Source organism: Nannobrachium achirus (assembly GCF_963921795.1).
Source record: "Nannobrachium achirus genome assembly, chromosome: 18".
Classification (NCBI taxonomy): Eukaryota; Metazoa; Chordata; class Actinopteri; order Myctophiformes; family Myctophidae; genus Nannobrachium; species Nannobrachium achirus.
The window spans coordinates 14,678,474-14,697,861 of NC_137825.1; the positions used below are offsets into that span (position 1 = coordinate 14,678,474).

General features: G+C 42.3%; 1 protein-coding gene across 1 annotated transcript; it reads right to left on the reverse strand.

The window, feature by feature from the left end:
* Nucleotides 1–801: 801 nt before the first annotated feature.
* pigf (phosphatidylinositol glycan anchor biosynthesis, class F) lies at nucleotides 802–17,361 on the reverse strand. The gene is made up of 6 exons (XM_080747755.1): nucleotides 17,226–17,361; nucleotides 15,363–15,618; nucleotides 13,532–13,623; nucleotides 11,029–11,145; nucleotides 8,540–8,648; nucleotides 802–1,616 (listed from the first exon to the last, which is right to left on the reverse strand). The coding sequence occupies exons 2-6, from the start codon at nucleotides 15,591–15,593 to the stop codon at nucleotides 1,503–1,505; spliced, it is 663 nt and encodes a 220-aa protein (XP_080603881.1). The 5' UTR covers nucleotides 15,594–15,618; nucleotides 17,226–17,361; the 3' UTR covers nucleotides 802–1,502.
* Nucleotides 17,362–19,388: the final 2,027 nt, after the last annotated feature.

Here is a 19,388-nt window from a genome sequence, read left to right on the forward strand (position 1 = left end):
AGTGGTTAATATAAAAAAAGGGGGAAAAAGTCACACAAAGATTTGGAGGACCCCCTGTAGTAACTCTGAGGACCCCCTAGGGGTCCCGTACCCTCTGTTGAAGATCCTTGATCTAAAATGTTGTGTCTGTTTGTACAGCCCCAAGCTGCTCATACACTGATCGTGTCTCTGGGAACCTGTTTAAACCGCAGTAAAAGACCATTTATTTTCACAAATCCGAGTGTTTGGCAAGCTGAGCTCCAGCTAACAGTTCCAGTTCCATCCAGTCCCTGTTGTTGCGAGGCTCAGCTGTTCTTAAGAGCTTTGTACGAAAAGACCCGCCCCTACCTGCCTCTGATTGGCCTAACGAACTTCCGTTTCTGTGACGCACGCGGACGGAAGCGTGCTTCAGAATTCCTTAACTCATTTACCGTCTCACCCGATAGTCCCGAGAAAATCCCTATGTTCCTCTCCGCCGGTCCCCGATAATCCCGAGACTTTAATATGCTTTAATCGCTAATAAAACATTTAAAAGTATAATCGCTGTTTATCGAAAATCGGGCTCTAATCACCCTCGGAAAAGTGCTTCCAGTCGCATTTCCGTATCCAGTTTGATCGGTTTCTGTATCCGGTTCGGGGGCGGGACCATGGCGCAGCTACCGTTATATATCATGTAAACAGTAGCAGAGGGAGCTCGGCGATGGAAGCGTATTTTTTCAATGGGATTTTTTTTTATTTGAAAGCTGTGATCGGGTGTACACACACACGCCTGGTACACGATCCGTGCACAGATCGTGCGAGATGTGCACGCACACGCCCACGTTAAAAGGTAAGGACAACTAGGGCTGTCACAATTATTACATAATCATCTAATCGTGATTATTTGACATTATCGCAATTATTTTGTCATAATCGTCATAATCGTGAATGTTGAAAAATGTCAGAAATAGTGGAAATAGCAGATGCAACGCGTTGTGAGCTTGTAGATCGGCTATTTCCACTATCAATGTTATTTTTTAAGTAGTAAGTTGTCAAATATGTCAGTAATTTCTTCGTGTATTTAGGTTTTGTGTCATATCTGCCATGTGCAACTTCAAAGCCTAAAAGCCAAACAGAAATGTAATTGTCAATGACAAAAACACAATTAAATCGTTAATCGCCAATTATTTGAGTGACAATTAATCGTCATGTAAAATGTCATATCGTGACAGCCCTAAGGACAACGTGGCGGTTAACCCCTTTCAGTCGATGTTTTAAAAGACAGTAAATGACACAAACATTGCCTTGCCTCTTTTACAGACACCCCAGAGCCGAAGGTGGCGTCTACTTTTCTAAGACTATGGACTGACCCCCCCTCCCAATAAATAACCACTTAAACGCAGAAGGAAAAACAGCAGGAATACAAGACGTAGTCTTGATGCGACATTCATACCACCACACATAGGCACCCACACACACACACACACACACACACACCCACACCCACACACACACGTGTACACACACACACGCACACAGTTCCATCACTTGCACTTGTAGGTGAGCTGCTTGCGATGATAGTGGATCCATGCGGGGGCGGCGACCAACCCGCTGACGAATCCAATCACGGAGCCCAGGCTACAGGAAACAGGCCACACCTACAGGAAGTTAAGATGGGATGATCCGTCACTGTCCGTCACAAACGTAACTTTTAAACATCGAAATACAAAAGCCAATTTCAAGGTTTGCACATGCTTGCCACGTGATTTTCAATTATTAACCCTAAAAAATACAAAAATAAAAGCATATTAGGAATTAATGCTAGTTATGTTCTGCAGATAATACTGTACGTTGTGTTTGCAGCTCCATGTATGTTACTTAGATACTGCACACCAGGGGTATTCAACGATTTTCCCAGGACAAGGACCAAGCAGGGACCCCCCCTATATACTGTATATCATCGCTGCCTGGGAATTATATACTGTACTGTAATTATTTGTTTACAAACATTGAGACTGAATGCACAGGTGACTGTAATCAATTCTCAACAGATCCTCAAACCTATTGTTTTGGGGAGCGCTGGTTATTCAACCGACGAATGGAGGTGGGGTTTGAAGGGCAACCGTTTTGAATCGCCATTATTGTTTATAATCAACAGAAACCAAGGATTACATATTTCAAGAGTGAGAAATCACAATAAAAATCACAAACATTCTTCCTCCACACTGGGAGAAAAACAGCATCTGAAAGTTTGATGGAACGCATTTTTTAAATGTGAGTGCAGTGACCACTTGGGCGATGGGGTTAACCCATTTAGTCAGAAATTAGCCTACAAAAACGAATATGTTGCTACATACTGTACATGTACTGTAAGCCCCTCCCATACACTAAAATGTGTACCCGGCCTGAATGGGTTAATATAATAAAAATAATATTTTTTCATAAACCAGTGTTATTGAATACCCTTTGTGTTGGTTCAAAATATATTGAATCAATGAAAAGTAGTAAAAAGTCCTCCGGCCAAAACCTCCCAACTCCACTTGAGCTGGATGCTTTTCTTTTCCTGAGATATATAAAATTGTGTTTCAGATCGATTTTCATAGATAGCTTCATAAGACTTGCTGATCTACAATGATGAGCTTGTAGATCTGCTATTTATTTTGTTCTCCACAGAATAGGGATGCTAGTATTCAAGAGATTAACGTAAAATAAAATAAAAACCTGGGGGTCCCGGTCGGACCCTCTGTTGAAGACCAATGCTGTAAGCCGTTTTCTTGACTGCTGAATACCACGTATTTTATTCACACACTTGCAACACTTATGTTGCAATGATTTTTTCTCTTCAATGTCTCGCGTTGCCATGGTTACCATAGACTTCCATGTAATTGTGCAATTGTGTAAAAAGTGCACGCCCATGCCTAGATGATGCACCACGTGTGTAGATGCTGTTCACAGCTTTCAAACAAAAAAATCCGCTTGGAAATCCGTTCAGGCATTCATGATTTATCAGCCATTATGTTTTCTTCAGATGTAAACAAACATGGCTGCCATGTTTGAAAGAATGAGTTGGTATGGGGGTTAAACATGCAATTTCGCAATCGCGATCATGCCTAATACATTTCTGGAGGTCCAAAAAAAAAATTTGAAAAAATTTTTTTTGAAAAAAAAACTTTTTTTTTTCAAAAACGGCCCAAACTCGGAAACTCGGGGTTGGCACAGCGGTAGTACCAATACAAACTCGGGAAACTCGGGGTTGGCACCATATGAGTTAATTACAATTCTCGTTAAATGTCCAATGTAAGTACGCATTAATGTCAACAAATGCACTAGAGCAAAGAGAGATTTGCCCAGGACCCAAACTAGTGAAAATAGCAGATCTACAAATTTATATTTCTGGAATTTCTTAGATGTGTTTGTTTGTTTTTAAAATGTATACAAATGTATTCAAATATTTTTTTAAATATGAATCGGTCCGTGACATACTCTTTGGGAAATGCACTTGACTAGAAAGATGGATTGGATTTCCATCAACAAACGGAAGGAAAAAAAAAAAAACTGTAATTAGCCAAAAGATGCAACATCCAAATTAAGCATCACTCGACAACATGAGGGCACACCTGTAAAACACTTCACCCTGCTGTGCTCATGGAGTTAACCATCTAACACCTGAGGCAGATTCACCCTGCTATGCTCATGGAGTTAACCATCTAACACCTGAGGCAGATTCACCCTGCTATGCTCATGGAGTTAACCATCTAACACCTGAGGCAGATTCACCCTGCTATGCTCATGGAGTTAAACATCTAACACCTGAGGCAGATTCGGAAAAATGCCTTCTAAATCCTAACAGTTTTCTTAAAACATAAGTTGCTGTTTCATGTCAAGGAACCCAAAAGGTAAAGGTATAGGTAGATGGATAGGTAGATGGGGGATTGGTAGGTAGGTAGGTAGGTGGGTGGGTGGGTAGGTAGGTAGGTAGGTATGTATGTATGTATGTATGTATGTATGTACTTGGCCTCCGACCCCCATCTCAAAATATTTTGTTCCAGGGAACCCCAGAAGCAAAGATTTTACTTAATTCTTTCGCTTTAAAATATATTTACATTCACAGATTTGCATTGTAGATCTGCTATTTTTGAATTGCTAATGCTCAAGCGGGCATGACTTACTGTACCTCGTTTTAGACTCCCTCCTCAATCCTCATCATCACAAGGCTTACCAGCTGCTCGCCAGATGGCCATTACAGACAAATTGACACTTTTTATCTGTTTTATGTGCAAAGATATGAGACCGATTAGCATCGCGCAGGGAAATGGGTTCAAAAAGCTGCAATCCGGAACTTATTTGAATGTATGTCACATCTGCCGTGTTTGGGGGTTGGTCTCCCTGGCCTTCCACTGATAAAGTTAGATTGCAATGTCAGGTATTAGGACACATTAATGGCCGGCTTTACACTGCCACTGATATCTAGCCTGAATCAGATCTGAGTCACATCAAAAGTGGAATCCGATTTTTTTTTAAATAGTCTAAATCCAGACAGGTCACATGCATGTCACATGAAATCCGATTTTGAAAAACCACATCCAGAGGTGGTTTCAAATCCAATCCATATCGGATCTGAGGACATCTGACTGAGGACGTCTGAAAAGCAGCAACCACATCCACCCCATAGAGTTATATGCAAGTCACATCAAACTGGCCAACCGTCACTTGCTGCGCGACCCGAGTAAATTACATAATTACAGAGCGCGAGTATTTACTATTTGATTACAGCGCACTGAGCACATGAGAAAAACAAAAGAGAAGAGAGAAAACACGTGAGCTAAACAGTTAAAACCAGAGAGAAGAGCGAAGAGTAAAAAAAAAGAACCACAACCCTGAAACAGTGGTAAATCAGCCAACAACCCACTCCCTCTCATGGGAAATGGCTTACTTTTTTGTCATAGTTTTTAGTTGGTGAAATCAACACTGGCTCAACGGCTGGGCTGCTGGGTAGAACAGCACCTACGATGTGGTGTGTGTGGGTCAACTGAGCGGTTGAGTAGAGAGCGGAGTAGCAGTGAGTGGACTGGAACCTGATGGAGCAGCAGGCGATAGCAGAGCTTAAGCCTTTCGAGTGGCTACTGAGGCTTTAATCAACCTACCCCCGATTCCAAACAGCTTCAGGCAGTCCTTCACTCGCTGACGTCTGTGATTCAGTCACAACCCAGTGTGGCATTATTCCGGTCATGCGTGTTGACGACGCTGTCCGGTATCTTTTTAGATCAGTGTCACACCTCTCACGTGCACCAACGTGCATCGATGTAAAAACAACCCTTAAGTTCACACCTCGACAACGTCTACAGACGCTGTAGTGTCACAGCAGGGTGATTTAACAGGAACGAGCCTGTATGCATGTCAATAGACCAGAGGTCTTCAACAGGGGGTCCGGGACCCGTAGGGGGTCCCCCAGAATTACTACAGGGGGGCCTCCAAATCTTTGTGTGATAGAAACCTTTTTCTCCTTTTTTAATATTAACCACTTGAACCCTAGTGTCCATATTCTAAGAACTTTAGCCAAAAATAGCAGACCTACAAGCTTACAATATCTTGCGCTGCTAGGCGTTGTGAGCTTGTAGATCGGCTATTTTCGGCAAAGAGCTTTGGTGTAGAGGGAAAAAAGAGCAGACTAAGTACAGAGTGAAAGGTAAAGTTTATTAAGTATTGACGGTTCAAGTGGTTAAATATCTGAAAACACAAATTTATATGACTCCAAAATACACTGATGATCGTGATGTCAAACAATTAAACTATATGGAATCTATGAACAGGTTGTGGGGGTCCCTGCATCATCTCTCTCTCTCAACTAAGGGGTCCTTGGCCTGAAAACGTTGAAGACCCCTGCAACAGTCTGACCTGTTAACTCCTGTAGTGTAGGTGCAAGCGACATTGGCGTGACGTACATTAAAAGTGTGTCCTCCCCAAACATTAAAATCACCAATACAACACTGGTCACACAACTCCAGTCAACCCGCAAATCTGGCAGCACGCGGTGAAATGAAATCAAACACCTCAACGGATTTGTATTTTTGGTTTCCTTTATGCGAGGTTAGAATAGGTTTTGTTTTATATTTTAAGATGTTATGGTTCCACCCTGAGGTAATGTTTTTATCTTAATAAATCCTTGACCCTTGGGATTTTAAAACATGTGTTTGGCCTGGTTGTTTGCGGACTGGGATAATCTCTCAAGAACAGATGAAGTGCTGTGCAACTCTCAAACGAAAAGGAACAAAACAGAGACGGTGCTGTTTTTCCCCTTTCTTTGACTATGGTTTCCAAGATTGGGATGGTGTTTTCTGCTGGTGTTTCAGTCCGAGTGTATCAAAGGGTGCGTTCGGAAATGCGCACCGGGTGTGTGCTCAGTGTAGTGAGTGCCTAAACCTAACCCTAATCCTAACCTCAGTAAAACTATGCCTAACCCTAACCTTAACCTCAGTAAAACTATGCCTAAACCTAACCATAACCCCTAACCCTAACCACAAACGGGGCGCATTTACGAACGCACCCTTTGATACACTTGGACTGAATCACCAGCCGAAAACACTCTCCCTTCCAAGATTGTGACTGGGAAGGAGGGAGTCCATTTTTTACGTCGCACCTGGTGACCTCTTGGTCGGGTCGTAACACTCAATACATGATACAGTTCTAACAAAGATGCCTTCATGCTGCCTAGCTTGCTCCTATAGCTGCTACAGTACTTAAGCCCACGTTTTTCAGCAGATGATTCATCTGGAACGCGACCAAAAGCAGGAGGCAAGTGAGAAAGTGACTGATGGTGATTGTGGAAGAGTTTAGACGAGGAAGAAAAGGGAACAGCCGTGCCTACAGGCACACAGCGACAGAGATGGGGGGACCTTTTGGCCGACAGAGATGGGGGGACCTTTTGGCAGAGTGTTTATGGCCAAGGCGCAGATGCGTCGGGTGCTATGGCAATAGGAGATGTGATACAGCCATAAATGCTGACGTATGAGAGTGAGAGCCCATTACCTGCCGACAGTAACACATTTTTATCTGGTGAAAGATGACAAAATCTATTTAAGTACTCCCGTCTCCCACCTTGCCCAGCTGGCAAGGCACTATTATTTGAGTATCCCAGGAGACCCGATTAGAGCAGAAAAGGTTTTCTCCATGGCCAGGATTATAGTCAAATAAAAAGCACTGTAAAAGATGGAAGGCTTTGTGTTTTGGCCAACAACAACCTTTAGGCTTGTCAATGTTGTTTGACACGTGCATTTCATTGAATTTTTTTGAATCGGTTTGTGTTTTTGATCCAACAGTGCCTCAAGCCTTAACCCATTCAGAACGGGTACACAGTATTGTGTATCATTATTTTATGCTTTAACTATTGAAAAATAGCAGATATACAAGCTCACAGCGTAGCACCGAGTGCCGCGCTGCAAGCTTGTAGATATGCTATTTTTGAAAAAAATTGAAAATTAGAATTTTGACCCGATTCTATAAGTGTCTTTTGAATCCTTCTAAGGTTTTTTGAAAAACCTATGTTTCTATGTCAGCAATCTGGCCAGCCATAGTCAAAGAAAAGGTCCTTTTCACTTAACTGGAGCTCAGTTAGTCTGTTCTTGAGAGACTACTATGTCAGTGGTTCTCAAACCTTCATGTGAAATCATGTGAAGGACCCCCAAACTGATATTTATTTGGCCACAGACCCCATCTCAAAATATTTAGTTCCAGGGACCACCCAGAAGCAAAATTTGAGTTAACACCCACCCTGCCAAAAAAGACGTTTCTATAATAAAAACGTCTTTTTAACTATGGACCTCCCTGCCAGACGTCTTCTGGGCGTCTTTTTTAAATAAATATAAAAAAAAAAAAAAATTGGACCTCCAACAATGTACTAGGCATGATTGCGATTGCGAAATTGCATGTTTAACCCCCATACCAACCCCATCTTTCAAATATGGCAGCCATGTTTGTTTACATTTGAAGAAAACATAAGGGCTGTTTTCTCCTGAATGCCTGAACGGATTTCCAAGCGGAATATTTGTTTGAAAGCTGTGAAAAGCATGCACATGCATAGTGCATGATCTGTGCACGAATGTGTGCACCAGCGTGCACACTATTTTTTTAACCCTTCGTTGGCGAACCGGCAATATAAGAGGTCCCACTTTAAATATGGCACAGAACGAGTTAAAAACCTTTGCTTTAAAAATACATATATTCAAAGATTTGCACACTTTAACTTTTTCAAAAATAGCAGATCTACAAGCTCGCAGCGTGGCACTCGGTGCCGCGCTGTGAGCTTGTATATCTGCTATTTTTCAATAGTTAAAGCATTCAATAATTCTAGTCCTAAGGAGAGAAAGTCTTACAACCAAACAAAAGTTTTGGTTGGAATGCCCTCTGGTGGACAGAACATGCATAATTTAGTACACCCTATGCTTATGGCAATTGGTTGCAATAAGCTTATATTAGGTACGTAATAATAGGCGAATACTGAGCATTAAAGAAAGCTAATCTACTAATAATATAAAAACAATAAAGCAAGAATGTATCTGACAGCCCTAGTGTGTATACTACTAACCTGCCATGGTCTGTCCCAGTCCAGGGGTATTGGGAAGGCCCCGAGCCAGGCTCCTATCACAGTGGTGGCCACGGTAATCTGGAGCGAGGTGTCCCACACAGACATAGCCCTGAACGAGAGAGACAGACAGAGAGAGAGAGAGAGACAGAGAGAGAGAGAGACAGAGGAGAGAGAGAGAGAGAGAGACTCATCAGCCATTGAGCATTTAGTAATGTATAAACGAAGATATTTACAATGTTGTCTGTGATGATAAATAAATATATCTTGGCCTGGTATTGATCAGAATAGATCGTTATTGTCATTGTCACGAGTACAACGAAATTAAAAGTGACAAACGATCAGTGCATCACTAAAATCACTCAACTATACAGTTCAGTTAAGCATACAGTATAGCTATGCATTCATACAGAGCCTTCTATACCATCAATGGTTCTTCCAAGAATTGTCACATATACAGTAGGCCTATATACTGTATAGAGCAGCGATGTGGGGTAGAAGCTACTCACTCATTAGTATTATTAATGCTGTTTTTAATCCCCGCTTCTTAATATCCAAAGACTGGTAAACACTGTGGTATCGTATATATTGTATCCACCTGTTTCCGCGATCTGTGGGACACTTCCGGAGAACAGCAGACATACAAGCTCACATCGTGTCGCAGATGCAACCGTTGTGAGCTTGTAGATCACTCTCGGCTGCGACACCGGAAACTGCCGCACACCCTCTGCGCAATGCACGATGGGACGTTGGAAATTTGTGGATGGATAACCATAAGAAATGTATCGTTAACAACTGGAGGAGGGTGTGTGACATGCCTGATAACATCCTGGATTTTTGTATACGATGAAACTAATTCACTAACTTCAGAACTAATAATATTTAACAATTAACATTAATGTTTAACCAAGAGGTGATAATCCAACTCAGATCACCAAACCAGAGAGATACATTGCTTGTCAAAACATCCTTGCCTGATATTTTGGGCAATAATAATCAAGAATTTATTTGTCCAGAAAGGGGGGTGACGCTTACCCCCATTATTTCCACGGGCCGCTTTCCCCCAGCGGTCCTTGTATTGTTATATTAGTTTTACTGAGGTTCAGGTTAGGAATAAGGTTAAGTTTAGGCATAGTTTTACTGCGGTTAAGTACTGGAATACGGTTAGGTTCAGGCATAGTTTGGAAAATGGAATCTGGAAATGGTGGAACAACGTTGCTGAGGGATCACCAGCAGGTCGTACCCATGTCGACTAAACACTCGTATCCAGGCCGGGACGTCGGGTCCCAGGACCAGGGTTCCCACACATCTTTACCAATTAATTTCCAAAACCTTTCCAGAATATCTAACCCGATTTCCAGGACTATATGTAAGCAATTTACCCCGAGTGAGAGGACATTATGCTCTGATAATGTCCTGTGTGAGGGGGTGATCGGACGAGGCGAAGCCGAGTCCGATAACACCCTCACACAGGACATTATCAGAGCATAATGTCCGACCCCGAGTGGTAAATAGCTTTTCTACCACTTTTTTCCGTATACATGAAAGAAAACACATAGTTGTAACTTGCAAGGATATTAAGTTACAATCATTATTGCCTATAAAACTTCCGCGACGACAGCAAATAGTTCCACAAACAACATCTTCTACTCACCACCAGATGACGCCAACTCCATGCAGAGAAAGATGTCTAGCATACAGCTAAGCTAACGTCAGTTAGAAGGACCGTTCCGGCCGTAAATAGAGGCTGTTCGCTTCCAGAAAGGCATAGGTTCAGAGAAAAGGGGCTTTAAAGTTGGCGGATTGCATTGGATCCAAATAAATCGGCGACGTCGTACGCACGTTAGTAAACATAGGACCGCTACGACCGTCATATGTTGGTTGGGGGAAAGGTGTTCCGACTACCTCCTGAAGTCCCCGGATGTACACTGAGGCGCATTGATCTCGTCCTCACACAACTGCGGCGGTTGTTCTGCCATAACCTCCGGAATTTAGCCAATCAGAATCCAGTATTTGAACATGTGACTAGAAAAAGTGGTAGAAAACAATAATTCAGCTCAATAACAAGTCGCTTACTCCTATGCGCAATGCCCAAAGACAGGTAGTGTATGCCAGTGGTTCTCAACCTTTTCAGGCCGTGACCCCTGAAATAATCATATTTGAATTGTGGACCCCGGCACCCTGACGAGCACTAAGAGTTGAGGAATTTTATATAACACCGTTTTATTGTTGCGAGGCGTTGTGGGCATGTAGATCGTCTATTTTCACAATTTCTGCCTCTAATATTTGACAATTTGGCCAATGTTAAATTTGTCACTTCAGAGTTATTAACAAAATCAATAACCAAAGACAATGCATAGCTTTTTTTCCCCCAGGACCTTCCAGGACCCTTGATCAATTCCAAAACTTTTCCAGTACTGGAAAAATATTTTTCTAATTTCAAAAATATTTCCAGGAATTTCATGACCGTGGGAACCCTGTACAGTACGTACCCATGTCGGCTGAACACTCGTATCCAGGCCTGGACGTTGGGTCCCAGGACACACAGGCACCGCAGGGTGGTCAGGGAGGTCAGCAGCACGGCCAGGGAGAACGTCTCCAGGGCTGATCTGAAACATACGGCAAAGTTAGAGGATCTCCGTTCCACGAATATTAGTCAGATAAAATTAAGGCAGAGTTTGGACAAAATGTTATTATTTAGTTTTTCAACTGATTCTGTTTATTAGGTCTAATTAGGTCTACTAGCCAGGATAAAAAATCTACCATGATCTGCTCACTGCAAATACCCACAGTGGCCAAATCAAGTTGGGCTCCCATCGACTTTCTACAGTATACAGGAGGAAAATACCCAGAAAAAGAAACTGCTCTAAGTAGGATGTGAGGGGTCTAACTAGGGGTTTGTCATGATGCTGAATCCATTGCAAGCATTTGTTTTGCACAGAAAACATTCATTGGCCCCACATCCTACTTACAGCAGATTTCTTTTCTGGGTATTTTCCTCCTGTATAGAAAGTCGATGGGAGCGTCGATGGGAGCCCAACTTGATTTGGCCACTGTGGGTATTTGCAGTGAGCAGATCATGGTAGATTTTTTATCCTGGCTAGTAGACCTCTCTCTCTCTCTCTCTCTCTCTCTCTCTCTCTCTCTCTCTCTCTCTCTCTCTCTCTCTCTCCTCTCTCTCTCTCTCTCTCTCTCTCTCTCTCTCTCTCTCTCTCTCTCTCTCTCTCTCTCTCTCTCTCTCTCTCTCTCTCTCTCTCTCTCTCTCTCTCTCTCCTCTCTCTCTCTCTCTCTCTCTCGCCTTCCCAACCCTCTCCTACCTACATACTGTAATGTACAAAAACAAAACACACCTAAGAGTCGAAAATGCCATTCATGTTTCCCTTCTTTTGCTTGCCAACACATAAATGGATAGTTCACCCCCCAACAAGATCTATCGATTACTCACCCCATGGAGATTTGAATTCATGAATATATTTTAGTTTTTGTCGCATTCCAAAGCCTATAATTTGATGACCAGCAGTGGTTCTCTATGGAGACACAAAGAGTCTCCTCAAATTATTGGCTTAGGATTTGCGACCAAAACATCCAAACACTACTAGGCTGCAGTCTGCCGGTAAAATCTGCCGGTAAAATCTCTCTCTTTCGAACGACCATCATTTCGTCCGGAGGGTTAGCGACTCACCCCACGGAGGTTAAGGAAAAGATGACATGTAGAAACAGCGAAGCTATCCCCCGGGCCAGTTGATAAAATGACATTACTTGATAACTTTTTGCTTTATTACCACATAACTCAAGACAATTTCAATGTGCATTATTTTATGGCTTGGAATTCCATTTATATTCTGTCAACCAACATTTGTAATCAAAGTAATTTGCTACATTTTCTCTCTTTTTAATAATTCTGTGAAATTAGCATAAAAACACCAAAACAAACTAATGTATGTTTGTCTGCTATTTGTCTGGGTTGATATCTGTCTGCCTGCTATCGAGTGGGATAACATTAAAGATAGCTGAGCACAACTCTCTTTCAATTGCTTCACAATGCTATTTATGACTTTGCCACATTCAACACAAATGGCCTTTTACAGAAAATAAACTTGTGAAAAAAAAGTTAAGGAAAATAAAATAAAATCAAACAATCTACTTAAAATAGATTACCCAGACTGTTTAGCTACCAAATGGCTAATGGTGCAGTTGTTAAGTAGAGCTACAGTAGGCCTACGTCTCTTCATTTGCATTAGGCCTACAATAACATTTTGGGTATGCTAATAAGTTGGGAAGAGGCAGAGCCACTGGTAAAAAAAAAAAGAGAGAAAAAAAAAAACGGCGAAAATCAGCGATTTCTATTGCCGTTTTCCAATCTGCTCAGTTTAAAGCTTGTTGGATGCGCAAATTTGAGGACATTAAACATGTGCCGCGGGCCGGAGTTTGAGTATCACTGCACTAGAGTGCGACATTGTAAACTCCTATAAATAGACTCCTAAGTGGGCGCCGGCTCTGACGGCAAATCTCGCTCACGTCCTGTTTACAGGTGCTATAGATCCCATGAGAGTGTGTTGCTGGACAGCTAAAGAGCAATATTAAAGTTGATCTTCTCCTTTGCTGTGTTGCTGAAAAAGGCCACTTTAGTATGACAATTTTGTTAATATTATGTGGCTTGTGATGATCGGGTCCAATATTTAGTTCAGTGACCATAGCTTCTGAACTATTATTTTGCTCTGTGTTCACGTCAGCTCTCTCATTGTAAATGAATAGACTCCAAACATGCTTCCTCCTCCTAAAAAGGTATCCACCTATGTCACGCAGAAACGGGAAGTGCGGGTCTATCCTTGGGTCGCAATTGTTGTTGGTGATGTCACCAATAATGCTGGTCCTCGATTGGCTACGGGACACATTGGCCACACACACACACACACACACACACACACATACACACACACACACACACACACACACACACACACACACACACACACGTGACACCAGCTTACTCACTCAATAAGCGGCGCTCCGTAGAGAACCACCACAGTATGGTAGAAGAGGCAGGAGAGGAAGAGGTAGAGACAGGAGCGAACCAACCTAGACAGCTACAAACACAAAACAAACCTGTTGAAAGTGTATACCGGTATTCAACATATTGAAAATAATCTAGAGTTGCAATTTGCAACTAATAGGACAGTGCAGTTCAGATGCAAGGTCTACTAATAGGATTTAAACCCAAGAAAGTATGGCCTTTGTACTCATTTCATTGAGAGTACTTTGTACTCATTTCAAATGACAAATACAAACAAATAAACGCTTTAGACCAGAGCTAGGAGAACCCCTGGAACCCCCTCAAGGACCCCTGATCCTAGCTCTGGTCCATCGCATTAGAACAGTGGTTCTCAATCAATGGTCCACAGGGACCAACAGTGGCCCCCACTTTATATTGTAAAATCAATGTCTGTAACTCGGGTTACATTTGGGTCTAGTCCATTTTGGTTCATTTGTACACTCTCTGAGTTATGGGTCCATTTGGTTTCCTAACTATCATTTAGCTGGGAACCCCCTGGAACTCCCTCAAGGACCCCTGGCCTGGGGGTCCCGCCGGATCCCACTTTGAGATTCAATGCTCTAATTAGGCATGATTGTTGTGAGAACAAACCCAGTCCCAGGAGAGCATGGGTTTTCAAACCTTTTTGACTCAGGGCACCCCCTGTAAATACATTTTTTCATCCACGGCACCCCTGAATTACACTGTTCATTTTTAGAATCTCACATAAGCCACGCAAATATGCACATCTTTCCACCTGAGATATGGTAGGCTAGGTCACAGAGAAATATCCGTTTCCATCAGAACTGACTGAAAATAACTTTATACTTGACGTTTAACCACTTGAAAGCCAGTATCCCTATTCCGGGGGGAAGGTTCACCAAAAATAGCCGATCTACAAGCTCACAACGCGTCACAACGTGACGCGTTGTGAGCTTGTAGATCGGCTATTTTTGGCGAAGAGTTGGCTGTAGATGGAAAAATAACTCATCTACAGTGCAAATCAGGTCTCCACATAGTGAAGTGATATCGATGTAGTGACATTGCTGAATTCCAAATATATCATCAAATTATTCTGAGGCACCCCTGTGCTGCCCTCACTGCACCCCAGGGTGCCCCGTCACCCACTTTGAAAACCCCTGCAGTACAGTGGGGAAATCCCGTTTTGGCGACGTAGCGTTAAGGCGAAGTGTACTAACAAGGGCAAATGTACGAACGGGGTCTCCTACCGTACCGATAGGGCGACATGCAAATTTCCATTCACGCTTTTCTGACGTGCCGATTAGGCGACATGCACATTTACATTCATTTCCGTTCAACACACATCACATCACTCAAGTAAATCCTGGCTTTTATACTCCTTCATCGTGGCGTGTTCCGTGACAAAAGTGGCTGACAAAAGTGGCTGATCTACAAGCTCACAACGCCTCGCATAGATCTGCTATTTTCCAGGCGCAGAAACTTGCAGAATGAATGAGCGAGTCACTGTGTCAGACGTCCAGCACAGCGCAGTGCACGTTATTATTTTTATTATTTAATAATCAACGTAGCCTACAATTGAAACATTTTCACAAGCCACAGTGTGGCTTAATATTCACATTAAGGGTAACAAGCAGGCACGCTGCATGCACTGCACAGCACATTATTAGAACAAGTTTGCTAGTGAGTGTAAATCAGTGGCTTCCTCAAAGAAAAAGAAACGAGGCGGAAAAGCGTTGGTACACTTGTATTTCGCCTTATCGCTACGCCGCCTTAACACTACGACGCCAAAACGGGAGGTGCCCAGTACAGTACCTTGTAGCCCAGCGTGTGCTTCTTGGTGGGCTGGCTGATGCCCAGCAGCCAGAAGACGGACACGTTGACCACGGCCACCGCCCCGGCCACGCAGTACAGCCACGCCAGGTGCGTCTGGCCGTACACGGAGAAGCCCCGCACCGCCGCCATGGGCACCGCCGTGGCCAGGAACACCGTGGAGGCCAGGATGGCGTGACAGGACGCCATGGAGCGGATCTCCTGGTCCCACATGATGATGATGATTGATGGAGGACCCCTGGACAAGAAAGAGGGTTTACTATGGGGCTTTTAAGCCGTGACATCATTTTGTAGTCAGACCTCCAAGCAGATTTATCGTCAATATCTGTCCCTCGCTATTTCAACAGATCCGAGACAAAAATAACGACTAAAGTATAATTCTACCACTTTCCTTTCAACAACAAAGAGAAGAAAAATTAGTAAATCGTAAAAATAGTGAAAAGATTCGCTTTTTTGGGGGGGCAAAAGTTCTCCTCTGCCTACAAAATGATGTCAGACTTAACAGCCCCATAGACCAGGTGTCTTCAACAGGGGGTACGGGACCCTATAGGGCAGTGTTTCTCAACCACTGTGCCTGGGGACCTTTGGCGTGCCCCTGAGAAGGGTCAAGTGTGCCCCTTGAAACTGCTTGAAAGCCAGTATTGTGTTTATCATTTTAAAAATGATTTAAACTAGTGTAGATCTGCTGTTTTCACTACTGTTGTGCGACAGCCGTGTATGATGAAGCAGGGTTTTACTTTGTGAAGAAACGCACACATTTGAAACTTGGAGATACAAGGTTTCTTCCCGACAGTGACGATATTTACACCCCCGTATTATGTTGGTGTGGGACATGGATTCTTGGGACATGAAAAGTGTGCCCATGCAGAAAAAAGGTTGAGAAACACTGCCCTGTGGGGTCCTAAGAGTTACTAAAGGGGGGCCACCAAATGTTTGTGTGATTGGAAGCTTTTTTTTTTCTTTTTTTTTTATATTAACCTTAGCATCCCTATTCGGAGGAGAACTTTAGCCAAAAATAGCAGATCTACGTCACTATCTTGTAGATCGGCTATTTTCAGCAAAGAGGTTTGGTGACGAGGGGAAAAAGAGCAGACTATGTAATGAAAGGTCAAGTTTACTAAGTATTGACGGTTTAAACTTTAAGTGGTTAAATTTCTGAAAATACACATTAACAAACATGATACAACATGATAGTGCTGTCAAACAGAAACAAGTCTATGAAAATCTATGTAAAAGTTTAATAAGCAAAACTATTTTATACACTGTAGGCTAATAGTGAGGGTCCCTGCTTTATCTCTCTGTCAGCTTTAATGGGGGTCCTTGGCTGAATATGACAGCCATGGCATGGATCTGATATCCTTGTCCCACATGATGATGGAGGACTAGTAGAGGACTAGGCCTGTCACAATTATTACATAATACATCGTCTAATCGCAATTATTTTCTCATAATCGTTTCCATGTTAAAAGCATAAGACGCGCTTTGAGCTTGTAGATCGGCTATTTCCACTCTCAATGTTATTTAAGTAGCCTATAAAATTGTCAAATATGTCAGTCGTTACTCGTTTCGTTGTATGTCTATGTGTCATATTTGCCATGTGCAACCTCAAAGCCATTAAAGCCAAACAGAAATGCAATTGTCAACGACAAAAACACAATTAAATTAGTTAATAGCGATTATTTGAGCGACAATTCACCGTACCAGTGAACTGTACAGTCATGAAACTAGACCTTTTCCTATGCAAACTTCTAATATTAATACTTCAATCAATCAATGAATCGTGTAAAATGTCATAATCGTGACAGACAGCCCTATGGACCTGGACAAAAAGGAGGATTTACTTACTGTAGACTGACAGCCTTGTATTGTTAGTTTGTTGTTAAAGCATGGGGTGAACAGAAGACTGCAGACCATTCATTCCATAGACATATAAAAGGTTTTTATAATATATTTCATAATCTGTGATACGTTCGACCTCTTCTCTTCCGTCAACATTCAGCGCCACCGGAAGACAACGTCGAGTTCAAAAGTGCCACGTTTCCGTTTGCACTTCATAATAAAACGTTCAAGTGCAGACTCCAGTTGGCGTATTGCTGCCCCCCACTGTTGGTCTTTGGTACTGTCCTTTGTTTATACAGTAACAAGACAGTACTACAGTATCAGTCAGACCTGTAGAGAAGAGAGCATAACCTAGGAGTGCAGCAAACAAAATGTTGTTGTCAATTATTTACATTTTTAATGATAATCCATAATTTAGTTAAGTAATCGATGATCCATTTTAAGCTAAAACCATACAAATAATAGTGAAAAGTACATATGTACAAGCTCACAACGAATCAAGATGAAAAGCATTTTGAGATTGTATTTCACTAGTCTTGCACAACACAATAGGTTGAGATGTATTTAGGCTGTGACAATGATGATGATCAGTATTAGATTAATCTGAAAATTAATATGTAGAAAAATCACTTAGAAAATCACAGATCGTTTCAGTTCAGTTCAGTTTATTTCCAGCTCTTTGGACAACAAAATACATAATACAATGTGCATTAGTGCAGTATGGGCAACTTGAGCAAGGCCCAATCACATTAGAGAAGAAAAAAAAAGTCCAAGGCGCAAGATGTCAAGTGTCCAAGATACTGGAAAAGGGGACAGGGAGACCCTGGCTAGTTTCAGCACCAGCATCTATCACAGCTTTGACATTCCATCACTGCACAGTTCTGATCATGTCTCATGGAAATGCAGGATAACATATCAGAATATACCAGAGGATGAAACGCATACCAACATATATCATGTTTAAAGTGATAGTTCACCTATTTTTGACATAAAGCTGTGTGAAATACTTGCCATTAAAACAGTGGTTAAAAATGTTTTAATTGATTACTAGAGTCCCGTGGTCAGAGTTCTGGTCAGTTTCTAATGAATATTAAGTAGTTCCAATGGGGTGGGGGCCATTTGGCGTGGCCCAATCATTGAAAATAGATTAATCCACACAACTAGCGTCATTTGTATTGTTGGCCTATTTCTACCATATAGAGCGAGGTTTCGTTCTGATCAGCTGCCTGCAAAGCACCTTGTTTTGGGGAAATACGTTGCAGCGGTGTAGTGATACTGGACACAAAAAATAGTACCATGTGACAGAGGGGTCAAAGTTGAACGAAAGTTGGTCTATTTGGTAGAAATAGGTCAACAATACAAATGAAGCTAGTTTTGTGGATTCATCTATTTTCAATGATTGGGCCATGAGCCCCTGCCAAATTACCGGAACTACTTTATATTCATCTAAAACTGACCAGAACTCTGACCACGGGAATCTGTTAATGAATTAATACATTTGTAACCACTATTTTAATGGCAAGTATTTCACACAGCTTCATGTCAAAAATAGGTGAACTATCACTTTAAGGATAGGATACAACAACACGATGTATAAAAATGTGTTAACCATATCATTTTCAAACTACTGTACGTCAATCTGATTGTGGCAAAGAATCTCTTCTGTAGCAGATATATTTAATGAAGTCATGGAGGAGAGAATAATAATTCAGTTCAATTAAGAGTTTGGTTATATTATAATTATTCCTCTATTTTTACAATCTTTATGAAAATAGCCGATCTACAAGCCCACAACACCTTGCAGCATGACATGTTGAGAGCTTGTAAATCTGCTCCCTATCCCTTTTTTTCTCCGCCCCCTGGCCCCTGCTACACAGAAGGCAACACACACAAACACGCACGAACGCACGCACGCGCATGCATGCACGACGCACGCACGCACGCACGCACGCACGCACGCACCACGCACACACTCACACACACACACACACCGGTGGCAAAGCTGTAGCTGCTAACTCGATAGCTCTGCATGAACGTCTCTGGCAACGTTGGTTTTTGGTCTTGGGAACCAGCGTGTGGTCGCGTCTTTTTTGCAAGTTTTGCACTGAGCTGCTGTTGGGTCTGTTGGCTTTGCTTTATTTCAGAGTTCACTCTGTTGTACTGCTGCTG